The 23,346-nt window shown below is 39.3% G+C and overlaps 1 protein-coding gene across 1 annotated transcript in view; it reads left to right on the top strand.

Moving 5' to 3' along the window:
• The window catches only part of si:ch211-168d1.3 (ras and Rab interactor 2), a 71,561-nt gene extending 49,044 nt beyond the window's left edge, over positions 1-22,517 (top strand). Inside the window, exons 9-12 of the mRNA XM_041778963.1 lie at positions 5,707-6,015; positions 6,441-6,572; positions 11,937-12,106; positions 20,554-22,517. Of these exons, the coding sequence (XP_041634897.1) occupies positions 5,707-6,015; positions 6,441-6,572; positions 11,937-12,106; positions 20,554-20,877 (935 nt within the window). The 3' untranslated portion in view covers positions 20,878-22,517. The remainder of the gene's footprint in view (positions 1-5,706; positions 6,016-6,440; positions 6,573-11,936; positions 12,107-20,553) is intronic.
• The last annotated feature ends 829 nt before the right edge of the window (positions 22,518-23,346 follow it).

Below are 23,346 nucleotides of genomic sequence, written 5' to 3'. Positions count from 1 at the left end.
TAACAGTGCAGGATTAGTTTTCCTGTATGCATGCATGATTAGTTGATCACATCACAAACAAGGCAGCGTTGACAGCAGCGGGGGGACTGGAGGAGTGAAACTGTACTATTAGAAAACACAAATTCAATAGAGTAGAGAGCCAAAGGACGCAGGTCTATGGAAACAGACAGCCTTTTTGATAAATGGTGGGCTGCCCAGGCTTTAGTGAAAGGCACTGTCAACACTAAGTAGTTTGCGTGGGGGGCCAGAGCCTCATTCAGCGGAGCTCATATTGTCTCTGGTATTTAGAAAACAGCATTAGGAAAGCCCTTCCCGACGCGCCTGCTCTCACATCCATCACATTCAAAGTGTGATTCTTCTTATTATTGTAAGGACATCGCAGGGTGTTACTTTGGAAGGATTCTAGTTAGATCTTTTGACACAGTCCTGTGCGTAGGTTTTTCTTTTTTGGTCTCCTTTGTGTGCAAGCTGAGTTTGTGTTTCGCAGGTGTGTTTGTGTGTAAATGTGTGATGATGGATGGTTGCCTGGCAGTGCAGAGGCTTCAGGGGAGAGCGCTCGGCCGCTGCCGTCCTTCCTTCCTTCCTTCCTCCCGCCTTTCCTTCCTGCGCTGTGAGTCTGATTTATCTCGCATTGCGTCGGTGGGAGGCATTTGCATTTTTTTTTCTCCCCCTCGTTTATCATAAAAAGATATCACCGTCCCACGCTCACTTGAAGAGCAGCACGATTCAGGCAAGGGTGGGAGGGACGGATAGAAATAGTCAGGATACTCTGGAAATGTAATCAGTTACAGATCTGTGGATAATAGCTACAAAATTCAGTTTTTTTCCACACCAGCCTGTAACTAACAAGCATGTAATCCCATTACATGTAATCTGTTACTCTCCAGTGCTGTGGAGTGCTGGGAGAGGGAAGGTACAGTGGAGCTTGGAGGGTGAGAATGATTAATCACAGGGGGCTGTGATATAGTAAGGTGCATGGGGGGAGATGTTGGGGGATTATACAGGAGGGATAACTTGAAGGATGGAGTGGAGGGAGTGGGGGATATTGATGATGAGTGGAAAACAGTGAACACTGGAGGATTGTTACCACTTAGTCAGGACTGCCCACTGACTGCAGGAGAAACACAGAGTGTGTTTCCACGTGTGAGATCACGTATGCATGTAACCACGGGTTTGTGTCATACACATCATTGTTGTCAGGCAAAAAAGGACACCCAAAATATGAGCTTTCCTGTAGTTTAGCTTGATGACACTGCATTTCTGATGACAGTATGCAGAGATTTTTAAAGTTGCAGGTATCTTTAAGAGCCATACAGATGATTTCATCAGAAAAACCCCAGATTGCAAACGTTAGAATGGACTGGAACCTCTTTGTTTACAGTCAGTGCAAAGTTACTTGCATTAGCTTTGCATAGAGAGTAAACAAAAGCTTTTATCAAACAAGCACCCCTGAATTTTTCTGGAAAATTTCAGGGTAACCTTGTGAAAATTAAGTCATATTCACACTTGCACAAAACTGAAAGTTTCCTGAATTTAACTGGCTGAGCTGCATGTATAAATGCAATAGCAGAGTTTCTCCCCCTGTTTTTTTTCTAAAGTATTCCCCTAGATCCCAAGAATATTACTGCTTCCATTCCTGCACTGACAGAAAAACTACAGGAAAGCTTTCTGCTGTGAGAGACAAGTGTGGACAATCATACCGGGAAAATTTCTGGGCAGATTTCCCTGAAATTGTTTGAAAATTTGGGGGTTGTGTGTGTGAAAAGGGCTAAAGATGAGCAGGTAACTTAGCCCTATGAGAAAATGCCAGAACACAATCAGATGTGAGATAACAGCACTGGATCTTCTTGATGTTATATCTTCACAAACAGAAAATGTAATACAGGACAGTGCTATTTTGAAGGCCAGAAAAGCTCCAGGTGTATTCAGGCTGAGATGCTCAAGGCTGGTGGCAAAACCTCCCTCCTGTGGTTGAATTCCCTGATCTTCTAGGTATGGACAACAGCCATCATCCCTACTGACTGGAAGAGAGACATTGTTGTTCCTTCCTGGAAAGGGTGATGGGTGAGAGTGTAACAACTACAGAGGCATTACACTTCTCTCAATGCTGGGCAAGGTCCTTGCAATGATACAGGACAGGACCCCGTGACCCGTGCTCCAACACCAGCAGCATGAACAATCAAGCTTTACACCTAAGAGATCTGGGTTAGACCACATCCTGGGACTTTGGGTCCTCATTGAATTTTAGGAATTCAATAGAGCATTGCTTGCAACCTAGGTTGACTTTCTGACGTTCAACTCAGTGAGTAAAGATGCCTTCTGGAGGATTTCTGGAGCTTAGCAGGATCCCACGTTTGAATTATGATGGCTCCACCTCTGACTCCTTCCCAGATGTTTCTGGGGTGAGGCAGGGGTGCGTCTTAGCCCCTATGCTCGTCAGTACCTGTAGGGTCTGGAAAATGGGGCAGCGAGCTGTGGAGTGTCTTTTGGTGTCCAGATCACTAATCTGGACTTTGTTGATGATGCTATGATCCTTGCAGACACTGTAGATGTCCTTGCCTAGGCTCTCAACTTGCTGAGTGAGGAGGCTGAAACTTTGGGAATACATGTCTCCTGGGCCAAAACAAAGATCCAGGCATTTGGGGGCATCTTGGATGCTTCCATTGAGTCTGTGTCTATGAATGGTGAGTAAGGAAGTTGTAGAGCAGTTCACCTGCCTTGGCAGTGTAATCTATGGATCCTCCAACTGCAAGGCTGAACTCAACCACAGTCTCAGATCTGCGCATGGGGTGATGCCTTTGTTGATAAAGACAGTGTGGCGTCCCAGGAATCTGAGGATATATGGATGAAAGTCAGAGTCTTTGGGTCCTTGGTCTTTCCGGTCTTACTAAGCTTTTGTTAGGCCTGGGGGTTGACTGGACTTGTGACATCTTCTCTTCAGAACATCTTCTAATGTTAGCGTGTTAAGGGGAGCGGGGATGGGAAGGGCAGCTGCGCTTTTCCAGGCACCTGGCGTGCTTTCCTGGGCCTGATTAAGCTCACTGGACACAGTGGGCTGGACCAGACACTGGGGGCACCCGGGTGCGTCATAGAGAGAGCAGCTGGAGTATGCCATCAGGAAGCCAGAGAAATACAGGACCAAAGTTGGCGCTGCAAAGTGCTGAACCGGCATATGCTCCCATACCTGAACAGATGGCGCTATTTTAATGAAATGTTTGTTCATAATTGGGACTTGTACTAAAACTTCTTAACCCGAAGAAAAATCCTTTATTTTAAGTTAACTTTAGTGAACTTTGACGGTCAGTTTGCACTCAAGTTCACCAGCTTCCATCATTGCCAACACCAGTTTTAATGAAGCCCACTCTTGCAAGGGTAATACTAAACCCAGCATTGGGGTTAACTGTATTTCCACTTTGACAGACCAATCTATGGGTGATATTCAGCCAAACACTGGAGTTAAAAGTAGAGATGCTCAATATTGGATTTTTGCCAATATCTAATATGTCAATATTTATAAATTAATTTTAGTTGATACAAATATCACTGGCGATATTTAAAATGTAGTTCAAATGTCAGTCCTTACAAAACACTATAAAAAGTTTAAAGATGAACAAATTAACACATTTTTAGTCCTTAAAACAGACTTTAAAGTGTAAGGAATGATGATAAATAAAGAAAAAGACTTCAGCTGACGTAGATCTGACTAACTTGTTTTTTTTGTACGCCATATATTTATTGCTGATACAGGCAGAGTTTTATAGCAATATACAGTGCTTAACAAATTTATTAGACCACCACCCAAAGTAAGGTTTATGCCATAGCTGCCCTAAATTAACAGCATTGGTAATTACCAAAATCATTTTTTGTTTCTGCAATGTTAATACACCAATATGTAGAAGCTCTTTAACCCAAATGATATTTTTAATGCTAAAATATCATTATTATTGTTATCCATGATTTTTTAAATTTACTGATTTACAAAAAAAACTGAAAAAACAGTAAAGCACATTAATATTTCTTGATTAATATGTCAAGTTATAGTTATTTACTTGCATTCCTGAAGAGAAAAATGAGTTTTAGTGGTTTGTGAATGTTATGCTTGATTAATTTCTGACTTCTCAGAGAAGCCCAGTGAGCCAGCTCAAATTTGGGGGAATTCAGTTTGAAATCCCTCATTCCTGTTCAAAATGGTAAAACATGGAGAGCTCACTGAAAATGAAAGAGTCCGCATTAAAGCACTTCATGATGCTGGATGGTCTCTGAGACAAATATGACAGGTGGTTTAATATATTTGTGAAGCACTGCATCTGTTTAAATTTTACCACTTTGCAACTACTCTCTACAATGGGTCATCAAAACATCCCAGTATGGGTAGATTAAATGCAATGTAAGGATAATATTTACCCTCTAAGTTAGGTAATTAAACAACTCATTGTGTACGCAATACTCATCTGAGATTAGTGTTAAATTTATCCTTGTTCAGATATTATCTTAACCCAGTGATGGCTAATGTACTTGCTAGGTTGGCCTATTCAAACAACCCCATTCCCTTGTGTACACCACCAATTCTCAAAGTCTGGGTCGGGACCAATGGTGAGGTCATGGGTGATATTTTGTGGCCTTTGAGAATTTCGTCACTACAATACTTAATGTGACATTTATGTCTGCAGTACAAATTATAGCCGCATGGGGGCTCCACCCTATAACTGGCACCCTTTCTGCCACAATAAAACACAAAACAAGGCTCAACTGGTAACTGGATGGCAGAAGAGCTAAAGTCATGGTTACTGATGCATGGCTGATAAAACAGAAACATTGTTCCAAGACCAGACGGCTGCTGAAGGCCCAAGGGGTCAAGCATAGAAAGAAAGCCTATGTGATTGAGGTGAAGTGGCTTTTTCTAGGTTTGCAAAACAAAATGTACCATGTCAGGACCAGAGTGAGTCTTGAATTATTGTTGTCTAAGCTAGCACCCGCCATCAGCACAACCAACCAGCCCTAGGACAGCACAGAAGGCACGCTTGAGAAGCGATAGTATATAGAATATTAAGATGTTGGGTCAGTACGTTGTAAAAAGTGGGTCGCCAGTAAAAAACTCTAGGAAACACTGGTCAACACCACTTATCTGGATCAAGTTGGGATTGCAGGGGGCTGGAGCCTATCCCAGCTGTAACTAGCTGAGAGGCTCAGGACTGGTCACCAGTCACTCCCATTGCTGACAAATAGAGACCAGGCACACTCACACACAGCCAAGTTAGTCACAAATTCGCCCAGTGAGCATGTTTTTGGAAAGAACATTCAAACTGTGAGGAACCTAGCTGCCATAATACAACACAGGAAGCCATGGAAACCCAGGTAACACAGGAATCCAGCTGAATAAGTTGAGAACATGATGGTACAAAATCAAGACCTGTTAAATCTGATGCAGTTCATGTCAGAAGACTTCCAAGAAAATTGTGTGCACCTTTGCAGAAAGTAAAATTTTTGCATTTGTTGTCTGCATTAAGTGTAGAACTACAGCATGTTTGTATGGTTTGCATGTAAAATCTGTGGTGTAAATGTACCTGTTTAGGCCTCTCACCAGCACCTCTAGATATGTAGACACGTCTTCAAGTTAAAAGAATGAAATAAACCAACACCTACGAGCATCTGCATCTACAAAAAAAAAAAAAAAAAAATCTCACCTTTTCGTCTCTCTGTCCTCAGACCTGGCGCTGGAGCGGGCTATGTTCTCCTGTGTGCTCAGGCCTCTGCGCTCACACCTTGATAAAGCTCTGGTCGAGTTGCATAATCAGGACAGCTCCAGCCAGCGTCTCACCCAGAACATGCTCCGTCTGAAGGGAGACGCAGCCATGGAGCGGCTTGGCGTGCGGACGGGCGTTCCTGACAGCCGCGAGGTGGAGAGGGTGAAGCAGAAGCTGATCCTGATGCAGCGCACGCACTCGCCCATCGACAAAGTGCTGCTTTTGCTGCAAGTGTGCAAGTGCGTCCTTAAGGCCATGGGATCCTTACATGGTGAGACCAAACACTTGATTTGTTGCACTGTTTGAATCATAAAGGGCAAAAGCTATAAGAGATGATGGTCAACAGTGTTTTACGAAGGCTTGCCACTTTTGAAAGCTCTACTCTTCAGACATATTCTGTCTGGTTGGTACTAGACCTGTCTGCTCTTCATCATGACCTGCCTCTCCTCACAGCTGTTATAAATACGTCATCATGTCAGTACATTCATGCATCGTTAGGACTAACTTACAGATAACTAGGGTTTGATTTAGAAGCCAAACTTGGCTAAATACAAGTTCCCACATTTGTTTTGGGAATGTGTCAAGAGCTTTCCTCCAGTTTAAACCCTGACTTCTGGTCTATACTGTTCAAAATCTAATCTATTTCACATACATAATCCCATACCCTCAAAGAGATCTCCTCTCATCATTTTCCAGGACAGGAAGTAAGCTGGGATGACTTCCTGCCGTCTTTGTCGTACGTGATTGTGGAGTGTAACAGGCCTCACATCCTGATCGAGGTGGAGTGTATGATGGAGCTGCTGGAGCCTTCCTGGCTTGGAGGAGAGGGTATGACCTGAACTTTAACGGCTTCATGTTGCTCTGAACTGTGGTGAACTTTCTGTTGACACCTAAAATATCTTTTAGTCAGTTAAAGAAATAACATATCTTTTGTTTTTGCAGAAGAAAGGTTTTATTATCAGTACAGAAAAGATTAGCTGTGTTGTGTTTGGTGCTGTCAGTCATACAGTAGATTTTCAATACATGTTTTACAGTATGAGTAGTAAACTGTGTGCATTGTCCTAGCCAAATCAAGTCAAAGTATCAGGCTTTATTGTTTCTTCATAGGCTCATAACACATGGAATAGGACTATCATTGAATAATTACCTAGATGATGCGGGAAGCATTTTTCCAAACATGTTTACTGTGTTAACATGTTAACATATCACATCTTTTGTGACCCATGCCTACACAAAAAGGCAAGGTTTTTTGATAGTTATGGAAGTACATCAGTGTAATTTGAAAGAACCAACCATGCTAGCAAGCTAGCTTGAAAACTGTCAGTTATAGAACAGCTTGCCAACTTATACAGCGGTCCGATTGTTAGTTTACTTTCAATTGCTAGCTATTGTTAAACCCATCTTGATTTGAGCTTAGCATGACTGCTAGCTAAAAGACAGTCGACTTTTCAGAGGCATTTGGCCTAGTTAGCCTTAACTTACACTAACAGCTAAATTGAAGTGAGTAAACAAACAGCAGGTTTTTCAAAGCCATTTAGCCTAGTCAGTTTTAACTGACACTAACAGCTAGCTAACAATGTGCTATCTAACAGTCATCTCTTCAAAGGCATTTAGCTTAGTTAGCTTTAATTGTCACTTACAGCTAGCTGACAATGAGCTATCCAACAGTCAACTTTTCAAAGGTATTTAGCTTAGTTAGCTTTAACTGACACTTACAGCTAGCTGACAATGAGCTATCCAACAAACAGTCAACTTTTCAAAGGCATTTAGCTTAGTTAGCTTTAACTGACACTAACAGCTAGCTGACAATGAGCTATCCAATAAGCAGTCAACTTTTGAAAGGTATTTAGCTTAGTTAGCTTTAACTAACACTTACAGCTAGCTGACAATGAGCTATTTAACAAAACAGTCATCTCTTCAAAGGCATTTAGCTTAGTTAGCTTTAACTGACACTTGCAGCTAGCTTACAATAACTAACAAGCAACTTTTCAAAGGCATTTATGCTACGTTCAATTGTACTCGGACCCTGGAAAGATCCGGGTCGGAAATTCCGACTTCTAGGTAAATGCGTTTCATTGCATAAGCTCAGAAAACATGGCCAGCCGCAGTAAGCTGATGTTTGTTTTTTATGTTTTTCAAGGATCAAAAATTACTGTTGGGGAAATATATTAGCTACTTGAGGGAGAGAGAGAAAGTGAAATGTCATATGCTGTAAGTATAACTTGAACGCACCGGCAAGGGGAATCCTGCATGCATCATTGAACTTAAACAGGCATCAAAGCGAGCTGTGCAGAGGCCTGTACTGTAGTAACACAAATGCTAAATTAGACGACACATGAAAGTAAAAGATGAGGAGAAAGTGACTCTCACGGTGTGCGACGCCATTTTGCAACATCATTCCGACCGACTCAGTGCTTTAATGCGGACTCTTTCATTTTCAGGGAGCTCTCCATGTTTTACCATTTTGAACAGGAATGAGGGATTTCAAACTGAATTCACCCAAATTTGAGCCGGCTCACTGGGCTTCTCTGAGAAGTCAGACATTAATCAAGCATAACATTCAACCACTAAAACTCATTTTTCTCTTTAGGAATGCAAGTAAATAACTATAATTTGACATACAAATCAAGAAATATTAATGTGCTTTACTATTTTTTCAGTTTTTTTGTAAATCAGTTAATTTGAACATTCATGGATAACAGTAATAATGATATTTTAGCATTAAAAATATCATTTGGGTTAAAGAGCTTCTACATATTGGTGTATTAACATTACAGAAACCTAAAAAATGATTTTGGTGATCACCAATGCTGTTAATTTAGGACAGCTGTGGCATAAACCTTACTTTGGTTAGGGTTAGGGTGGTCTGATAAATTTGTTAAGCACTGTGTACATATATATATATATATATATATGTATGTTTTCATTATCAATAAATCTACTAGTTACTATCTACATCAACTCAGTGAACATTTTTTGTTATTGGAAATGAAATAAATGCTTAAACATGTGCCATAACTGCTTAATCTATCAAAACTGCAGGCTCAAAGCTACCAGGAATGTGAACTGCTTCGTTAAAAAGGTATATTTTGGTGAACAGTAACAAAAGAAGACTGTACAGCTTTTGAATAAACTTGCAAGTTAGCTTGCATAACTTTTAAAAAAACTACTGATTTGCCAGCTAGTAAGCAAGCTTTTAACCACTCATTTTTGTTGAAGTCTCAGTTAACAGTGCCTCAAATCACTTACTTCTGTTAGTATTCTGTATTACTGGACAATTAAAAGCAGTAAAACAACACAGGCAAGTATTCTCTCAAATTGCACAGTGCCAATTTGCACTAATAAGAACTGAAGATGGTTTAACCGCCTCCGTTTTCTTCTTGTGCTTTTTTTAAACCGCAAGTTATAACCAGACATTTAGCAATTGTAATCAAAATTTGGTGACTATTTTCACTCACTATTATATTGTATCATGTATGTATGTTAACATTATTCCTTAAAGAAAATGAAATTGTTTTGCCTTAAATGCCTTTTTCTTGATTGAAATCTGCTGCCATTGCCAAATACACGTTAGCTAGCCAGCAAAAGCTAACAGCAGCTAGTGTGCGAGCATGCTAACAGTACAACATCCTATGCATGCACCAGTGTGGCGTTGCTATTCACTGAGTGTGCAAAGTCAGAGTGAACGTACTATGTGCACTTAAATATTAAAAGAATGTAATTTTGAGTACAGAAGTTTGCGATTCAGGACACTGTGAGAAAATAAGGTAATTTTTTACAAGTGCAAGCTGACATTTTACTTGTATATAACTGTGCTAGCTAACTTAAACTGACCACTAGCTGATAATTAGCTCACATCTAACAGAAATCCGGCTTTAAACCGCTATGTTTAACTGGCAGTTGGTTTACTTTTCACTGGCAGCCAGGCAAAATAAATCAATCTGTTATTAAATGCATCACTATTTAACAATATCTTTAGTGCTGAATTAAACTAAACATAGAAGTTTTGACAGTCTGCGCAACATCAATGGTCATGCTGATTCCATAGCTGAAGAGTTCTGAACTTCCATTAATGCATTAATGTAAACATAAAAACTGTGAGGCGGGAGCTTCATAGAATGGGTTTCCATGGCTGAGCAGCTGCATGCAAACCTCACATCACCAAGTCCAATGTCAAGCATTGGATGGAGTAGTGTAAAGCACACCAACACTGGACTATGGAGCAGTGGAAACATGTTCTGTGGAGCGATGAATCACGCTTCTCTGTTTGGCAGTCAGATGGCGAGTCTGGGTCTGGCGGATTCTGGGACAATGTTACCTGCCTGTCTGCATTGTACCAGCTATGAAATTTGTTGGAGAAGGGATAATGTATGGGGCTGTTTTCCAGGGTTTGGGCTAGGGCCTTTTCTCCAGTGATAGGCAGTCCTAATGCTTCAGCGTACCAAGACATTTTGGACAATGCTGTACTTGTAATTATGTGGCAGCAGTTTGAGAAAGGCTCTTTTCTTTTCCAACATGACTGTGCTCCAGTGCACAAAGCAAAGACTACAAAGACATGGTCTGCTGTGGCAGAACTTTACCGAGCACCTTTGGGGTGAACTGGAATGGAGATTGCGAGCCAGGCCTTCTCATCCAACATCAGTGCCAGAATGAATGGACACAAATTCCCAAAGAAACACTCCAAAAGCCTCCCTAGAAGAGTGGAGCCTGTTATAGCTGCAAAAGAGGGACCAACTCCATATGTAATTACATGTATTTGAATACAGTGTGATTACATTCCCTGTTGGTGTAGTGCTCAGGCATGTGAATAGTTTTGTCCATGTAGTGTACATTTTACTTAGAGCTACGTTTGGCAGTCAGCTTATATTTTGAGATAGATAGATAGCTAGATAGATAAATAGTCGTTTATTGTCATTGCATTGTAAAAACACAATGAATTACGTTTGGCAGTCTCCTCTGTAGCAGCAAACACAGTCGTCCAAGCGCCCCGTTCTCTGGATAATCTCCATCAGGAAAGATGTAAACTCCATGGGCACGCTGTCAGTTCTGTTTTGAGTGCAGGGATTTGTTTTGCTGCCTTGTTTTGCTGCTAGCGATGAAGCACTAGGCTTCTTGATTTAGACTTCCCATTCTTTCTCTCAAAGGTGTCCTGGACCATCTATCTTCTTTGGCTTTACAGGTTTCAATATATGTTGTCAACTTAATTGTGAAAAACACTACAAGTGCAAGATATAACTTAAGAGTGCATCTTTCTTACTGCCAACTGATCTGGTTCCACGGCAACAAGCTCACCACTTTTGGAATAGTTGTCAAGTTAATCTCAAAATATTCAAAGCCTTTTAATTTAAGACATATTACAGCAAGATAAGTTTTTACTAAAAAAGATCATGGCTAGCCTATTTTTTAAGAGTCACCCAAATTTAATTTTTCAGTTGGAAAACTTCAAACTTAGATTTTAGAAACAACAACTGACATTTGGCTGTTGCCATACAGCCAAAATGTTCTTTTAGTAAATATTTATTATAACTTGATTTCACAAAACCTAGGATATTTATACACCGGTTCTAATCAATTAAATTGTTTACAATAATAAAAAACAGACAGAAGAGCTTACTTTATTTTACCCTATATAAGACCATAGAAAACAAGCAACAACAACATGTGATGTCTGCATTCTTTTTAAAACATTCCTGCCTCTAGTCATTCATCCTAGTAAAGTTTACATACTGTAGACCTAGTATATACCTGAAATCCTACTATATTCTCAAAACATTTGTATAATGCTAAATGATTTTGAGCAATTGGTGTTTATTATGCTGCATTGCTGCCATTCTTGGCCAGGTCCCCCTTGAAAAAGAGATCTTTGATCTCAATGGGGCTAGCCTGGTAAAATAAAGGTTAAATAAAAATAAAATATTATTTGTGATTAAATATATTTCAGATGTTGCATCTTTGCTTATAAGTAAAGATGAATAATTCCATCTTTTTTCTCCATTATAATTATACTATAAAGCTATTATCTGGTCAATAACAACAAAGGGTTATCCTGGATTTTTTCTTTGGCCTATTAGTGCTTTGTTTATAGCTCCTAGAAACCATGTAACAAAGTGTTTGTTGCAAGGTTTAATTGGGCTTTTAACTCTTTGTTGTCCTTCTTTTTCCAGTGTAACTCCCATTCTTTCTCTCTTCCAGGAGGGTACTACCTGACCAGTGTGTATGCCAGCCTGTGTCTGCTCCAAAACCTGGACAGGGAGCAGCCGATCTCAGGCTGCTTGACGCCGGAGGCTCAGGAAGCGCTAAAAGAGTGGAGCTGCAGACGAAGCCGAGAAGCCCAGAGACAAAAGGAGAACCAGCAGAACCAAGTAGGTGTTTCCCAGATGTTGTGATTGTAGTACTACACCACAGAAACACAGGCGGTATTATAGTATGTGTGGGTTTGTTCAGTGATCCACTTTATAGCTGCCACACATAGCTGCCCAGTGTGAAGTGCTGATTGATGTGCAGACAATAGGAACTCCTGCTTAGTATGCAGTGAAGCATTTCTATGGGATACTCTCCACTACACAGTGTGGTTATCAAAATAATAATATTAAATCAGAAAATGAAACTTTTTACTATTAGAACTGTTGTTTGCACATAACCATATGCTTTTATACTTTGTCTGAAAACATGAAATTTACTTAGTCAACTCTCAGAGTACTTTAAATTGCCGCTTATTTCTGCTTATAAGAGCGTTTGCTAGTGAGTAAAATAATTACATGCTAAGTGATGCTGGAAGAGTAGAGTGGCAGAAAGCTTTCTAAAATACAGGCTGGATTACTAAATGGGTTTCAGGTGTGCAAATGTGGATCAAAGGCTGTTAAATACTGTAACCGTCTATGTAGTGTGGTTAACAGCAGAGGCTCCTAGCTTGCCTTTATTGGAGATTTAACCAACAGGGGCCAAAAAGTGTTTTCTAAATAGCTGTCCTGATGTTTGGTCTTTGTTTATTTGTATCCCCATTAACTGTTTCTTTAGCAACAATTGCTGAGGTCCTAGGGAAGTTGTTTTCTGTTTACATTAGTGTTTCAAAAACATCTGTTGTTCAGAAATTATGTATAAATGTACTGTTTTCAAATGTTTAAATTAAGAAATATAAAATAAACTTGAAAATGCTCCTAAAGTACTAAAAGCAAAAGGACAAATTATGTAGAATGCCCTTAAAACTTTAAATGTTGGTTATTAGGAGCATTTGGGATTAAATATCTCACCTAAGGACACATGGACATGTGACTGCAGGAGCTTGGTATTGAATGCCCAACCTTCCAGTTGAGAAAAGACCGACTCTACCCTATTGTTTCCGTGTATACTGGAAAATACATTTTGATTTTATTGGATGATATATAGTAGCGTAAACTACCAGTTAAAATACTCAATAAATAAAGCAAATGGCTGTAATTTCAACTCATATTTACAGCAGATATAGGCCAATATCAACAGCAGATACCGGCTAATATTGACAGCAAATTAAGGCTGAATTTACAGCAGATACAGGCTGATATTTACAGCAGATAAAGGCTAATATTTACAGCTGATTTGGGCTGATATTTACAGCAAATTAAGGCTGAATTTACAGCAGATACAGGCTGATATTTACAGCAGATAAAGGCTAATATTTACAGCTGATTTGGGCTGATATTTACAGCAAATTAAGGCTGAATTTACAGCAGATATAGGCTGATATTTACAGCTGATATAGGCTGATATTTACAGCAGATTTTGGCTGATATTAACAGCAGATATAGGCTGATATTTACAGCTGATATAGGCTGATAATTACAGCTGATATAGGCTGATAATTACAGCAGATACAGGCTGATATTTACAGCAGATAAAGGCTAATATTTACAGCTGATTTGGGCTGATATTTACAGCAAATTAAGGCTGAATTTACAGCAGATACAGGCTGATATTTACAGCAGATAAAGGCTAATATTTACAGCTGATTTGGGCTGATATTTACAGCAAATTAAGGCTGAATTTACAGCAGATATAGGCTGATATTTACAGCTGATATAGGCTGATATTTACAGCAGATTTTGGCTGATATTAACAGCAGATATAGACTGATATTTACAGCTGATATAGGCTGATAATTACAGCTGATATAGGCTGATATTTACAGGTGATATAGGCTGATATTACCGGCTGATTTAGGCTGATATTTACAGCTGATATAGGCTGATATTTACAGCTAATATAGGCTGATATTGACAGCTTATGCCGGCTGATATTTACAGCAGATAAATGCTGAATGTAGAGCAGACATAGGCTGATATTTACAGCAGATATAGGCTGATATTAACAGCTGATTTAGGCTGATATTCACAGAGATTTTGGCTGATATTTACAGCAGATTCTGGCTGAATTTACAGCAGATTCTGGCTGATATTTACAGCAGATTTTGGCTGATATTAACAGCTGATTTAGGCTAATATTCACAGAGATTTTGGCTGATATTTACAGCAGATTAAGGCTGAATTTACAGCAGATTCTGGCTGATATTTACAGCAGATTTTGGCTGATAATTACAGCAGATATATAGGCTGATAATTACAGCAGATATAGGCTGATATTTACAGCTGATATAGGCTGATATTTACAGCAGATTTGGGCTGATATTTACAGAAGATAAGTATTCTGATATTTACAGCAGGTTAAGGCTGATATTTACAGCAAATTAATGCTAAATTCACAGCAGATATAGCCTGATATTTACAGCAGATATAGGCTGATATTTACAGCAGATTCTGGCTGTGATTTACAGAGATTATGACTGATAATTACAGCTGATATAGGCTTATATTTACAGCTGATATTGGCTGATATTTATAGCAGATAAAGGCTGATATTTACAGCAGATATAGGCTGATCTTTACAGCAGATATAGGCTAATATTTACATCTGATATAGGCTGATATTAAGAGCTTATTTAGGCTGATATTTACAGCAGATTTTGGCTGATAATTACAGCAGATATAGACTGATAATTACAGCAGATATGGGCTGATATTCAAAACAGATAAAGGCTAAATTTACAGCAGATAAAGGCTGAATTTACAGCAGATATAGGCTGATATTCACAGCACATATAGGCTGATATTTACAGCAAATATAGGCTTATATTTACAGCTGATATAGGCTGATATTTGTAGCAGATAAAGGCTGATATTTACAGCAGATATAGGCTTATTTACAGCAGATAAAGGCTGATATTTACAGCTGATATAGGCTGATATTTACAGCAGATTCTGGCTGATATTTACAGCAGATTTCGGCTGATATTTACAGCAGATATAGGCTGATAATTACAGCAGAAAAAGGCTAAATTTACAGCAGATAAAGGCTGATATTTACAGCAGATTCTGGCTGATATTTAAAGCAGATTAAGGCTGATATTTACAGCAGATATAGGCTTATATTTACAGCAGATAAAGGCTGATATTAACAGCACATATAGGCTGATATTTACAGTAGATATAGGCTTATATTTACAGCACATATAGGCTGATATTTACAGTTGATATAGGCTGATCTTTACAGCAGATATAGGCTGATATTTACCATTGATTCTGGCTGATATTTACAGCAGATATGGGCTGATATTTACAGCAGATATGGGCTGATATTTACAGTTGATATAGGCTGATATTTACAACTGATATAGGCTGATATTTACAACTGATATAGGCTGATATTTACAGTAGATTCTGGCTGATATTTGCAGCAGATATGGGCTGATATCTACAGCAGATAAAGCCTGATATTTACAGCAGATTCTGGCTGATATTTACAGCTGATAAAGGCTGATATTTACAGCAGATATAGGCTGATATTTACAGTAGATTCTGGCTGATCTTTACAGCAGATTCTGGCTGATATTTACAGCTGATATAGGCTGATATTTGAAGTAGATAAAGGCTGAATTTTAAGCAGATAAAGGCTGATATTTACAGCAGATATAGGCTGATATTTACAGCAGATTAAGGCTGAATTTACAGCAGATTCTGGCTGATATTTACAGCTGATATAGGCTGATATTCACAGCAGATATAGGCTGATATTTACAGCAGATAAAGGCTGATATTAACAGCACATATAGGCTGATATTTACAGCAGATATAGGCTTATATTTACAGCACATATAGGCTGATATTTACAGCTAATATAGGCTGATATTTACAGTTGATATAGGCTGATCTTTACAGCAGATATAGGCTGATATTTACCATTGATTCTGGCTGATATTTACAGCAGATATGGGCTGATATTTACAGTTGATATAGGCTGATATTTACAGTTGATATAGGCTGATATTTACAACTGATATAGGCTGATATTTACAGTAGATTCTGGCTGATATTTGCAGCAGATATGGGCTGATATCTACAGCAGATAAAGCCTGATATTTACAGCAGATTCTGGCTGATATTTACAGCTGATAAAGGCTGATATTTACAGCAGATATAGGCTGATATTTACAGTAGATTCTGGCTGATCTTTACAGCAGATTCTGGCTGATATTTACAGCTGATATAGGCTGATATTTGAAGTAGATAAAGGCTGAATTTTAAGCAGATAAAGGCTGATATTTACAGCAGATATAGGCTGATATTTACAGCAGATTAAGGCTGATATTTACAGCAGATTCTGGCTGATATTTACAGCTGATATAGGCTGATATTCACAGCAGATATAGGCTGATATTTACAGCAGATAAAGGCTGATATTAACAGCACATATAGGCTGATATTTACAGCAGATATAGGCTTATATTTACTGCACATATAGGCTGATATTTACAGCTAATATAGGCTGATATTTACAGTTGAAATAGGCTGATCTTTACAGCAGATATAGGCTGATATTTACATTAGATTCTGGCTGATATTTACAGCAGATATGGGCTGATATTTACAGTTGATATAGGCTGATATTTACAACTGATATATGCTGATATTTACAGTAGATTCTGGCTGATATTTACAGTAGATTCTGGCTGATATTTACAGCAGATATGGGCTGATATTTACAGCAGATAAAGCCTGATATTTACAGCAGATTCTGGCTGATATTTACAGCTGATAAAGGCTGATATTTACAGCAGATATAGGCTGATATTTACAGTAGATTCTGGCTGATCTTTACAGCAGATTCTGGCTGATATTTACAGCTGATATAGGCTGATATTTGAAGTAGATAAAGGCTGAATTTTAAGCAGATAAAGGCTGATATTTACAGCAGATATAGGCTGATATTTACAGCAGATTAAGGCTGAATTTACAGCAGATTCTGGCTGATATTTACAGCTGATATAGGCTGATATTCACAGCAGATATTATCTGCTTATGTCTGATGTATACAGCAGATAAAGGCTTAATCAACAGCGAGTAAAGGCTGAATTTACAGCTTATATAGGCTGATATTTACAGCTGATACAGGCTATTTACCTCTGATATAGGCTGAATTTACAGCTTATGTACAGGCTGATAATTACAGAAGATACAGGCTGATATTTGTATCTGCAAATGGCAGTCATTTATAGCAGATATAGGCTGATTTTTACATGTATTTGTTTTATGTTTTTTTGATTGAGGTGGACAGAGGACAGAATTGGAAACAGGAATGAGAGAGTGTTGGAAAGACATGGGGGACAGGAGCTGCAGACGGGACTTGAATCCAGACCACCCACATATGGGGCCACCCGCATGACCCAACCACTTAGTTCAAAGCTAATATTGGCCATTGTTTACTGCATACAGGCTGATATTTAAAGCAGATATAGCCTTTTATAAACAGTTGATATTGGCTAATATTTACAGCCAATATGTGCAAATATATACAGATGAGAAAGGCCAATACATGCAGCCAATAAACCCTGACATTTACAGCCGTTACATACCAACAGTTCACAGCAGATATAGGCCAAAATTTTCAGAAGATTTAGCCAATATTTACAACCAATATCAGATTGTATTTACAGCAGATATAGACCAATATTATACCTCATGTGGCCTGATGTACCTTTACAGCTCGATATCTACAGCGGATATAACCTCATATTCACGGTAGATAATGGCCAGTATTTACAGACAATATGTGCCAATACTTAGAGATTAAAATAGGCTGATACTAGCAGGCAATATGAGTCAGCATTTACAGCAGATGCAGGCAGATGTGATTTTCATGTGATTTTCACATATGGGGCGATATTTACAGCTGTGTTGGCCAATATTTACAGCAGATATAGCTCGATATTTTCAGCAGATAAAGCAATCTCTACAGCAGATAAAGGCCAATATTTACATTAGTTAAAGCAATATTTTCACATCAGATATAGATTAATATTTATATAGGCTAATATTTAAATCAGATAAAGCTTGATATTAACAACAGATATAACCTGATAACTACAGCAGATAAAGGCCAATATTTACAACCAATTTATGCTAGTATTACAGCTGTGTAGGTCAATATTTACAGCAAATATAGCTCGATATTTTAGCAGATAACATAATATCTACAGCAGATTTAGGCTAGTATTTACATTGAATAAAGCTTTTTAAATCAGATATAGCTTGAAATTCATAGCAGATATAACCTGATAATCATAGCAGATAAACGCCAATATTTACGACCAAAATAGCCTGATATTTACAGCAGATGTTGATATATATTTACAACAGATTTATCTAGATATCTCCAGCTGATAAAGACATTATTTACAGCAGATTTAGACAGATATTCACAGCAGATATAGATTGATATTTATAGCAGATATAGCCCAATATCTAAATCACATACAACTTGATATTTCAGAAGATATATTCTGATATTTCCAGCAGATTTAGGCTGATATTTTCAGTAGATGTAGGCCAACATTTATAGCTGATATAGCCCAATATTTACTGCCCATACAGCTTGATATTTACAGCAATATAGACGATATAAACTTACTGTTTAGTTATATATTTACAGTAGTGTCGCTCGTTATGAACAACCAATAGAGCTTGATATTTACAGCAGATATAGATGATATTTACAGGCGATATAGACAATATTTACAGTAGATATAGCTTGATAATTTCAGCAGATAAAGGTTGATATTTACAGCTGGTATAGCCCAATATTAGCAGCTGATATGGATCCATATGTATAGGAGATATAGACTGATATTTACAGCGTATCAAAGTTTATACATACAGCCAATATTCCTTGATATTTATAGCAAGTACAGGCTGATATTTAACGGAGATAAAGGCTGTTATCTACAGCACAAATGGCAACAAATACAAGGTGTTCATCTGTACAAAGAGGTCAGATTTAACAATTTTACTGATGGCACTGCTGGCTGTATAACAGCAGATTATCCTACACCTGTAACAATGGCAGGTGGGGTTGGGGGATGGCTTGTGACCTATATTTTGGTGTTATGGAAGCTCCTGTTTTGGAAAATAAAGGCTACATAATATTTTTGAGGTCATATAAAGGTTTGTAGTTGAACGAAAGGTCACCCATCAATAGTCCAAAAAACATACCTGGATTTATGTGGTCAAAGCATTCAAAATTCATTTCGGGGGATTACTTTTAGACATTTTTGAGACGTAATCCGCTGATGTGGGACCGCCGGCTTACGTCGAGGGCATCCACTAATGCTTACACACGTTGACTTTTACCTACACTCTCCTATTATCATTCTCCCCCGGCCCCAGATTGGTGTAACGGTCGGCCAGATGCCACGGGGAAAAAAAAGGCATTGTCATCCACAACGTTTCTGTCTCGTCACGTGGTGCCTCTCCTGGCTTCAAATAGCCGATCTAACTCACCCGGCAGCCAGATTTTCCACTGACACAGGCGGGGATCAGTGAGCCAAGTGCTATGAAGAAGTGGGCGGTCAGATAACATGAAATTTATTGAGCTGCATCTACCCATCGAAGCAGGCAAACACAATATGCACACGGACAGCGAGGAGCTCAGTGACTCTGTAAGTTTTGATGATGGCAGACCTGTTGATTCTAATTGCTGCTGTGTGTTTTCCTTTTTTCTTTTTTTTTGGGAGCACATTTGGGCACTTGTGTGTGTGTTGGCGGGTGAGCTGTGTGAGCAGGTAGGCTCTGTGGTGAGTGAGCGGACAGAGCAGAGAGATTTCTTTAAGGTTGGCTGTTTGGTTAAAAGGATTATGTTCTGTATGTTTTCATTGTGTGTTTTAAAGAGAGTTGTGAGGGCGTCTGTAGGTGGCTGAATCTGACTTATATAATAGCTTAGGTACAGCACAATTGCCGGTATGTGTTTGAAGAGTGGCAATTGTTTAGACAGAGTAGTTATTTGTGTGTTTGATGTTTTTTCTCTGCTATAAATGTCAGAAAGTTTCTGTTTTGATTGGAGTGAAAACTTCAGTAAAGCACAGAGGTAAAGGGAGTTTAAAGGATTCTATTTGATGTGATTTTAGAGCTGTGAGTTTGTCAATGAAGCTGTAACATGTTGGAGAGAAAAGAGCATTTGGAGCTGGTTTTCATTTGGACCCGCTGGTTATGTGTGGGAAGCAGGAGCTTTGTTTTTAGAGAGAATATCTTTTATGAACATCATTTGGGTTCATTTGTTGTAGTGGATTATCTGCCTGCACAGCTCTCACTCCTCCTCTGGCTCCATCTCTCTCCTCCCCCTCTTTTGCCCTCACTCCATAAGCCTCTTGACCTCTGTTTTGCATGAATACAGTATATATTCACTGTTTTTCTCTCTCTCCCTCCTCTTCCCCCCTCCCTCCCCGCAGAGGTGCGTTCGGATACTGTTCCAGGACGGGGAGCGGAGCGCCGTGCGGACGTTGCAGTGGAGAGCCGGAGAAACCAGCCAGGCCCTGGCGCAGCTGTGTGCCTCCACTTTCGGAGTGTCCGACCCGCAGCAATACACCCTGTACTGGCGCAGCGGCGGCGAGATGCGGGCCCTCCCGCCTCAGGCTCAGCCCCAGGACCTGGCCAGCCACAGTGAGGGAGGCCCTTCGCTCTCCTACCTGAGGACCGACCACGACTTCAGCAAGATGCGGCGGCTCACCAGAGGTGGCGCCGTGGACCTGAGCGAGTCGGTGTGTGAGGAGTGAGTGGGAGGAAAAGAGGGAGGAGGGAGGAGGAGGAGGAGATGGATGGTTGCTCTGGCTTTCTCTCTCTTTCTCTCTCTTGTTCTGTCTCTTTCTCTTCGGCGCTGTGTTGTGTCTCGTCGTGGCTCAGGACTTGTTGTTGAAACACTTCAGCCCTTCTCCAGACCAGGAGCAGACCTGAAACGGTAAACTCTTCCCTCAATGGACCAACATGCAGAGCTCAGCAGGACCAACACAGGGACTGTTGCCAAAAGTTGTGCTGTGCAGCTCTCAGTGTGGCTGCTGCTGTAAAGGAGTGTACTATTTGTGACATGGAAAATGTGTAATAAATGGATTTGATTGTAATCTGAAACATGAACCCAGAGTTATACCATGAAGGGATTACATCATCCAAACGTGAAGAGGCTCAAATCCAAAGACAAATCTGTGAGACTACTGTTGCCTGGAAACAAAACCACGTCCTGTACGCACAGGAGAAGGCAAATGACCCACCATGGTGATGTAACCCTTTCACTGTATAGTTCTGGGCCAAATCTTAAAGACACTTGGATGTTTTCTTTCTTCACTTTTATGTGTTTAAGTCTGCAGAGCTTTGAATGGAACCTCCTTTTTAAATCTGGGGAAATAAACCTTTCTGTGCCCCTTTGAGTACAGCTTGACAAAAGATGTGTTAAAGCCAAGACCAAACTTTAATACCAAAGTGACAAAACAAAAAAGAAGAGGCTATTTTGTGTTGCAACAGGTGGAAGAAATCAGGTTTACAAGCTTAAAGGAAGGTTTATTTTTAGAATCACCCACAGAGACTATATTTATTTTTGCTTTTGAGGAAAAAAAGCGCAGCTCTCCTCCGTTCTCGCGTATTCTATTAAGTGTTTTTGGCAGGTGGAGTAATGAGCGAGTAGGAGGGAGGTGATAGAAAAGCATCAGCTCTCAGATTTTTTTTAAGAACATGTGAAAAAGCATCACATCGACGCTCTGAGATAACCTGCAACAGATTTACTGAATGACTTGCGAATGTATTAAGGTCTTTTTTTTGCCTGTCAGAATTTAATCCTTTCACAAACATTCATTTCATGTTGCTTTCCAGTTCTTCTGTTTCTCTTGGCCGTGATGTAAAAACAAAACAAGCGGACTGGGAGGACAGTCGGACCGATACACCAGCACCTCGACGTGACTGGTTGAATGTAAATTTTTCAAAAACGTCACCAGCTTCTGGCGACTCTTGCTGCAAGTCATCACCACCACCAGACTGTTGGATCAGTATCACCCTCGATGATCATATTGTGTATTTTAAAGCTAACTTTGAATTGTTCGATTTGTTGGGTAGATATCAAACCTAAGTATGGATTTTCAACAGTTTCTAACCAGCCGAGGAGGTTCATTTTTGAGAACTTTTGACGTGTTTTTTGGACATTATTGCATGCTTTTTTCATTTTAACGTAAAGGTTCTGCGAATGTGGTGTGTGCGTGAAGCATGTGTTCAACGTGAGAGCTCACTATTTCTTTTCAGTGTGGAAACACATCAATGTATTTTTTTGTCAGGTAACTCAGTATCGCAATAAAAAAAATTGCAATATCTGTTCACAATGTCCCATACAGTTTTGTCTTGAGGGAGTTTGGACGTCTTGCACAGATTCAACCACCAGAGGGCAGCAGACAGCAACAGCAGTTCACTCCTACCCTCAGTTGTTTTGCTTCCTCAAGCTTTACCATGGACTCAAGTGTTTTTCTTCACATATTTTCATTTATTTGAAACTGAGAAAAAAACAGTGTTAGCTTTTGAATCAGAGCTTTATTATTATGTTTGATGAGTCATTTAAAAGCCTTGTAGACAGAATTCACTGTTTAAAATCCTCAAACTTTCCACAAATGCAAAAAAACAAAATCAGTCAAAAACCTGGCACTCTTTTCATCTTTTTGGTGATAACGTCACATACAAAGGTCTGTCCCTCTGCTCTCTTTATACTAACAAGTTAAAAGCTCCTGTGTGGATATTATATCTGCTTATGAAACAGACTGAAATTAATACTGATGCGTCTTTATGACCCACAAAAGCAATCAAAATCATTAGCAACATGATTGAAAACTTCTGTACGGCAATTTTTTTATGTCTATAGCCACTGTCGTGGGGTAAGTGCCTAAACAGCCTTTGTTTGTACTGTCCATGTGTTCCACTAGTACAGCTAAAAAAAATTTAATATCATGCAGAAGCTCATTTTTCCTGTGATTTAATTCAAGAAGTGAAACTTCTATTTATTCTAGATTTATCTCAAAGTGATGTTTTGTTGTTTAATCCTGATGATTATGGCTTATAGCTCATGAAAAACAAAAATCCACTATCTCAAAATATTAGAGTGTTGTGTACAAGTTAAATGTGCTTTCATTCTGTCACTCTGGTTCAGTTCACATAACTGTAATCACAGGGAAGACTGCTGACTTGACAAAGACGATCATTGGCACCCTTCATGAGAA

Source organism: Cheilinus undulatus, linkage group 22 (assembly GCF_018320785.1).
Source record: "Cheilinus undulatus linkage group 22, ASM1832078v1, whole genome shotgun sequence".
NCBI lineage: Eukaryota > Metazoa > Chordata > Actinopteri > Labriformes > Labridae > Cheilinus > Cheilinus undulatus.
Note: the sequence above shows the minus strand (reverse complement) of the source record. Positions and strands in the feature narration are given on the sequence as shown.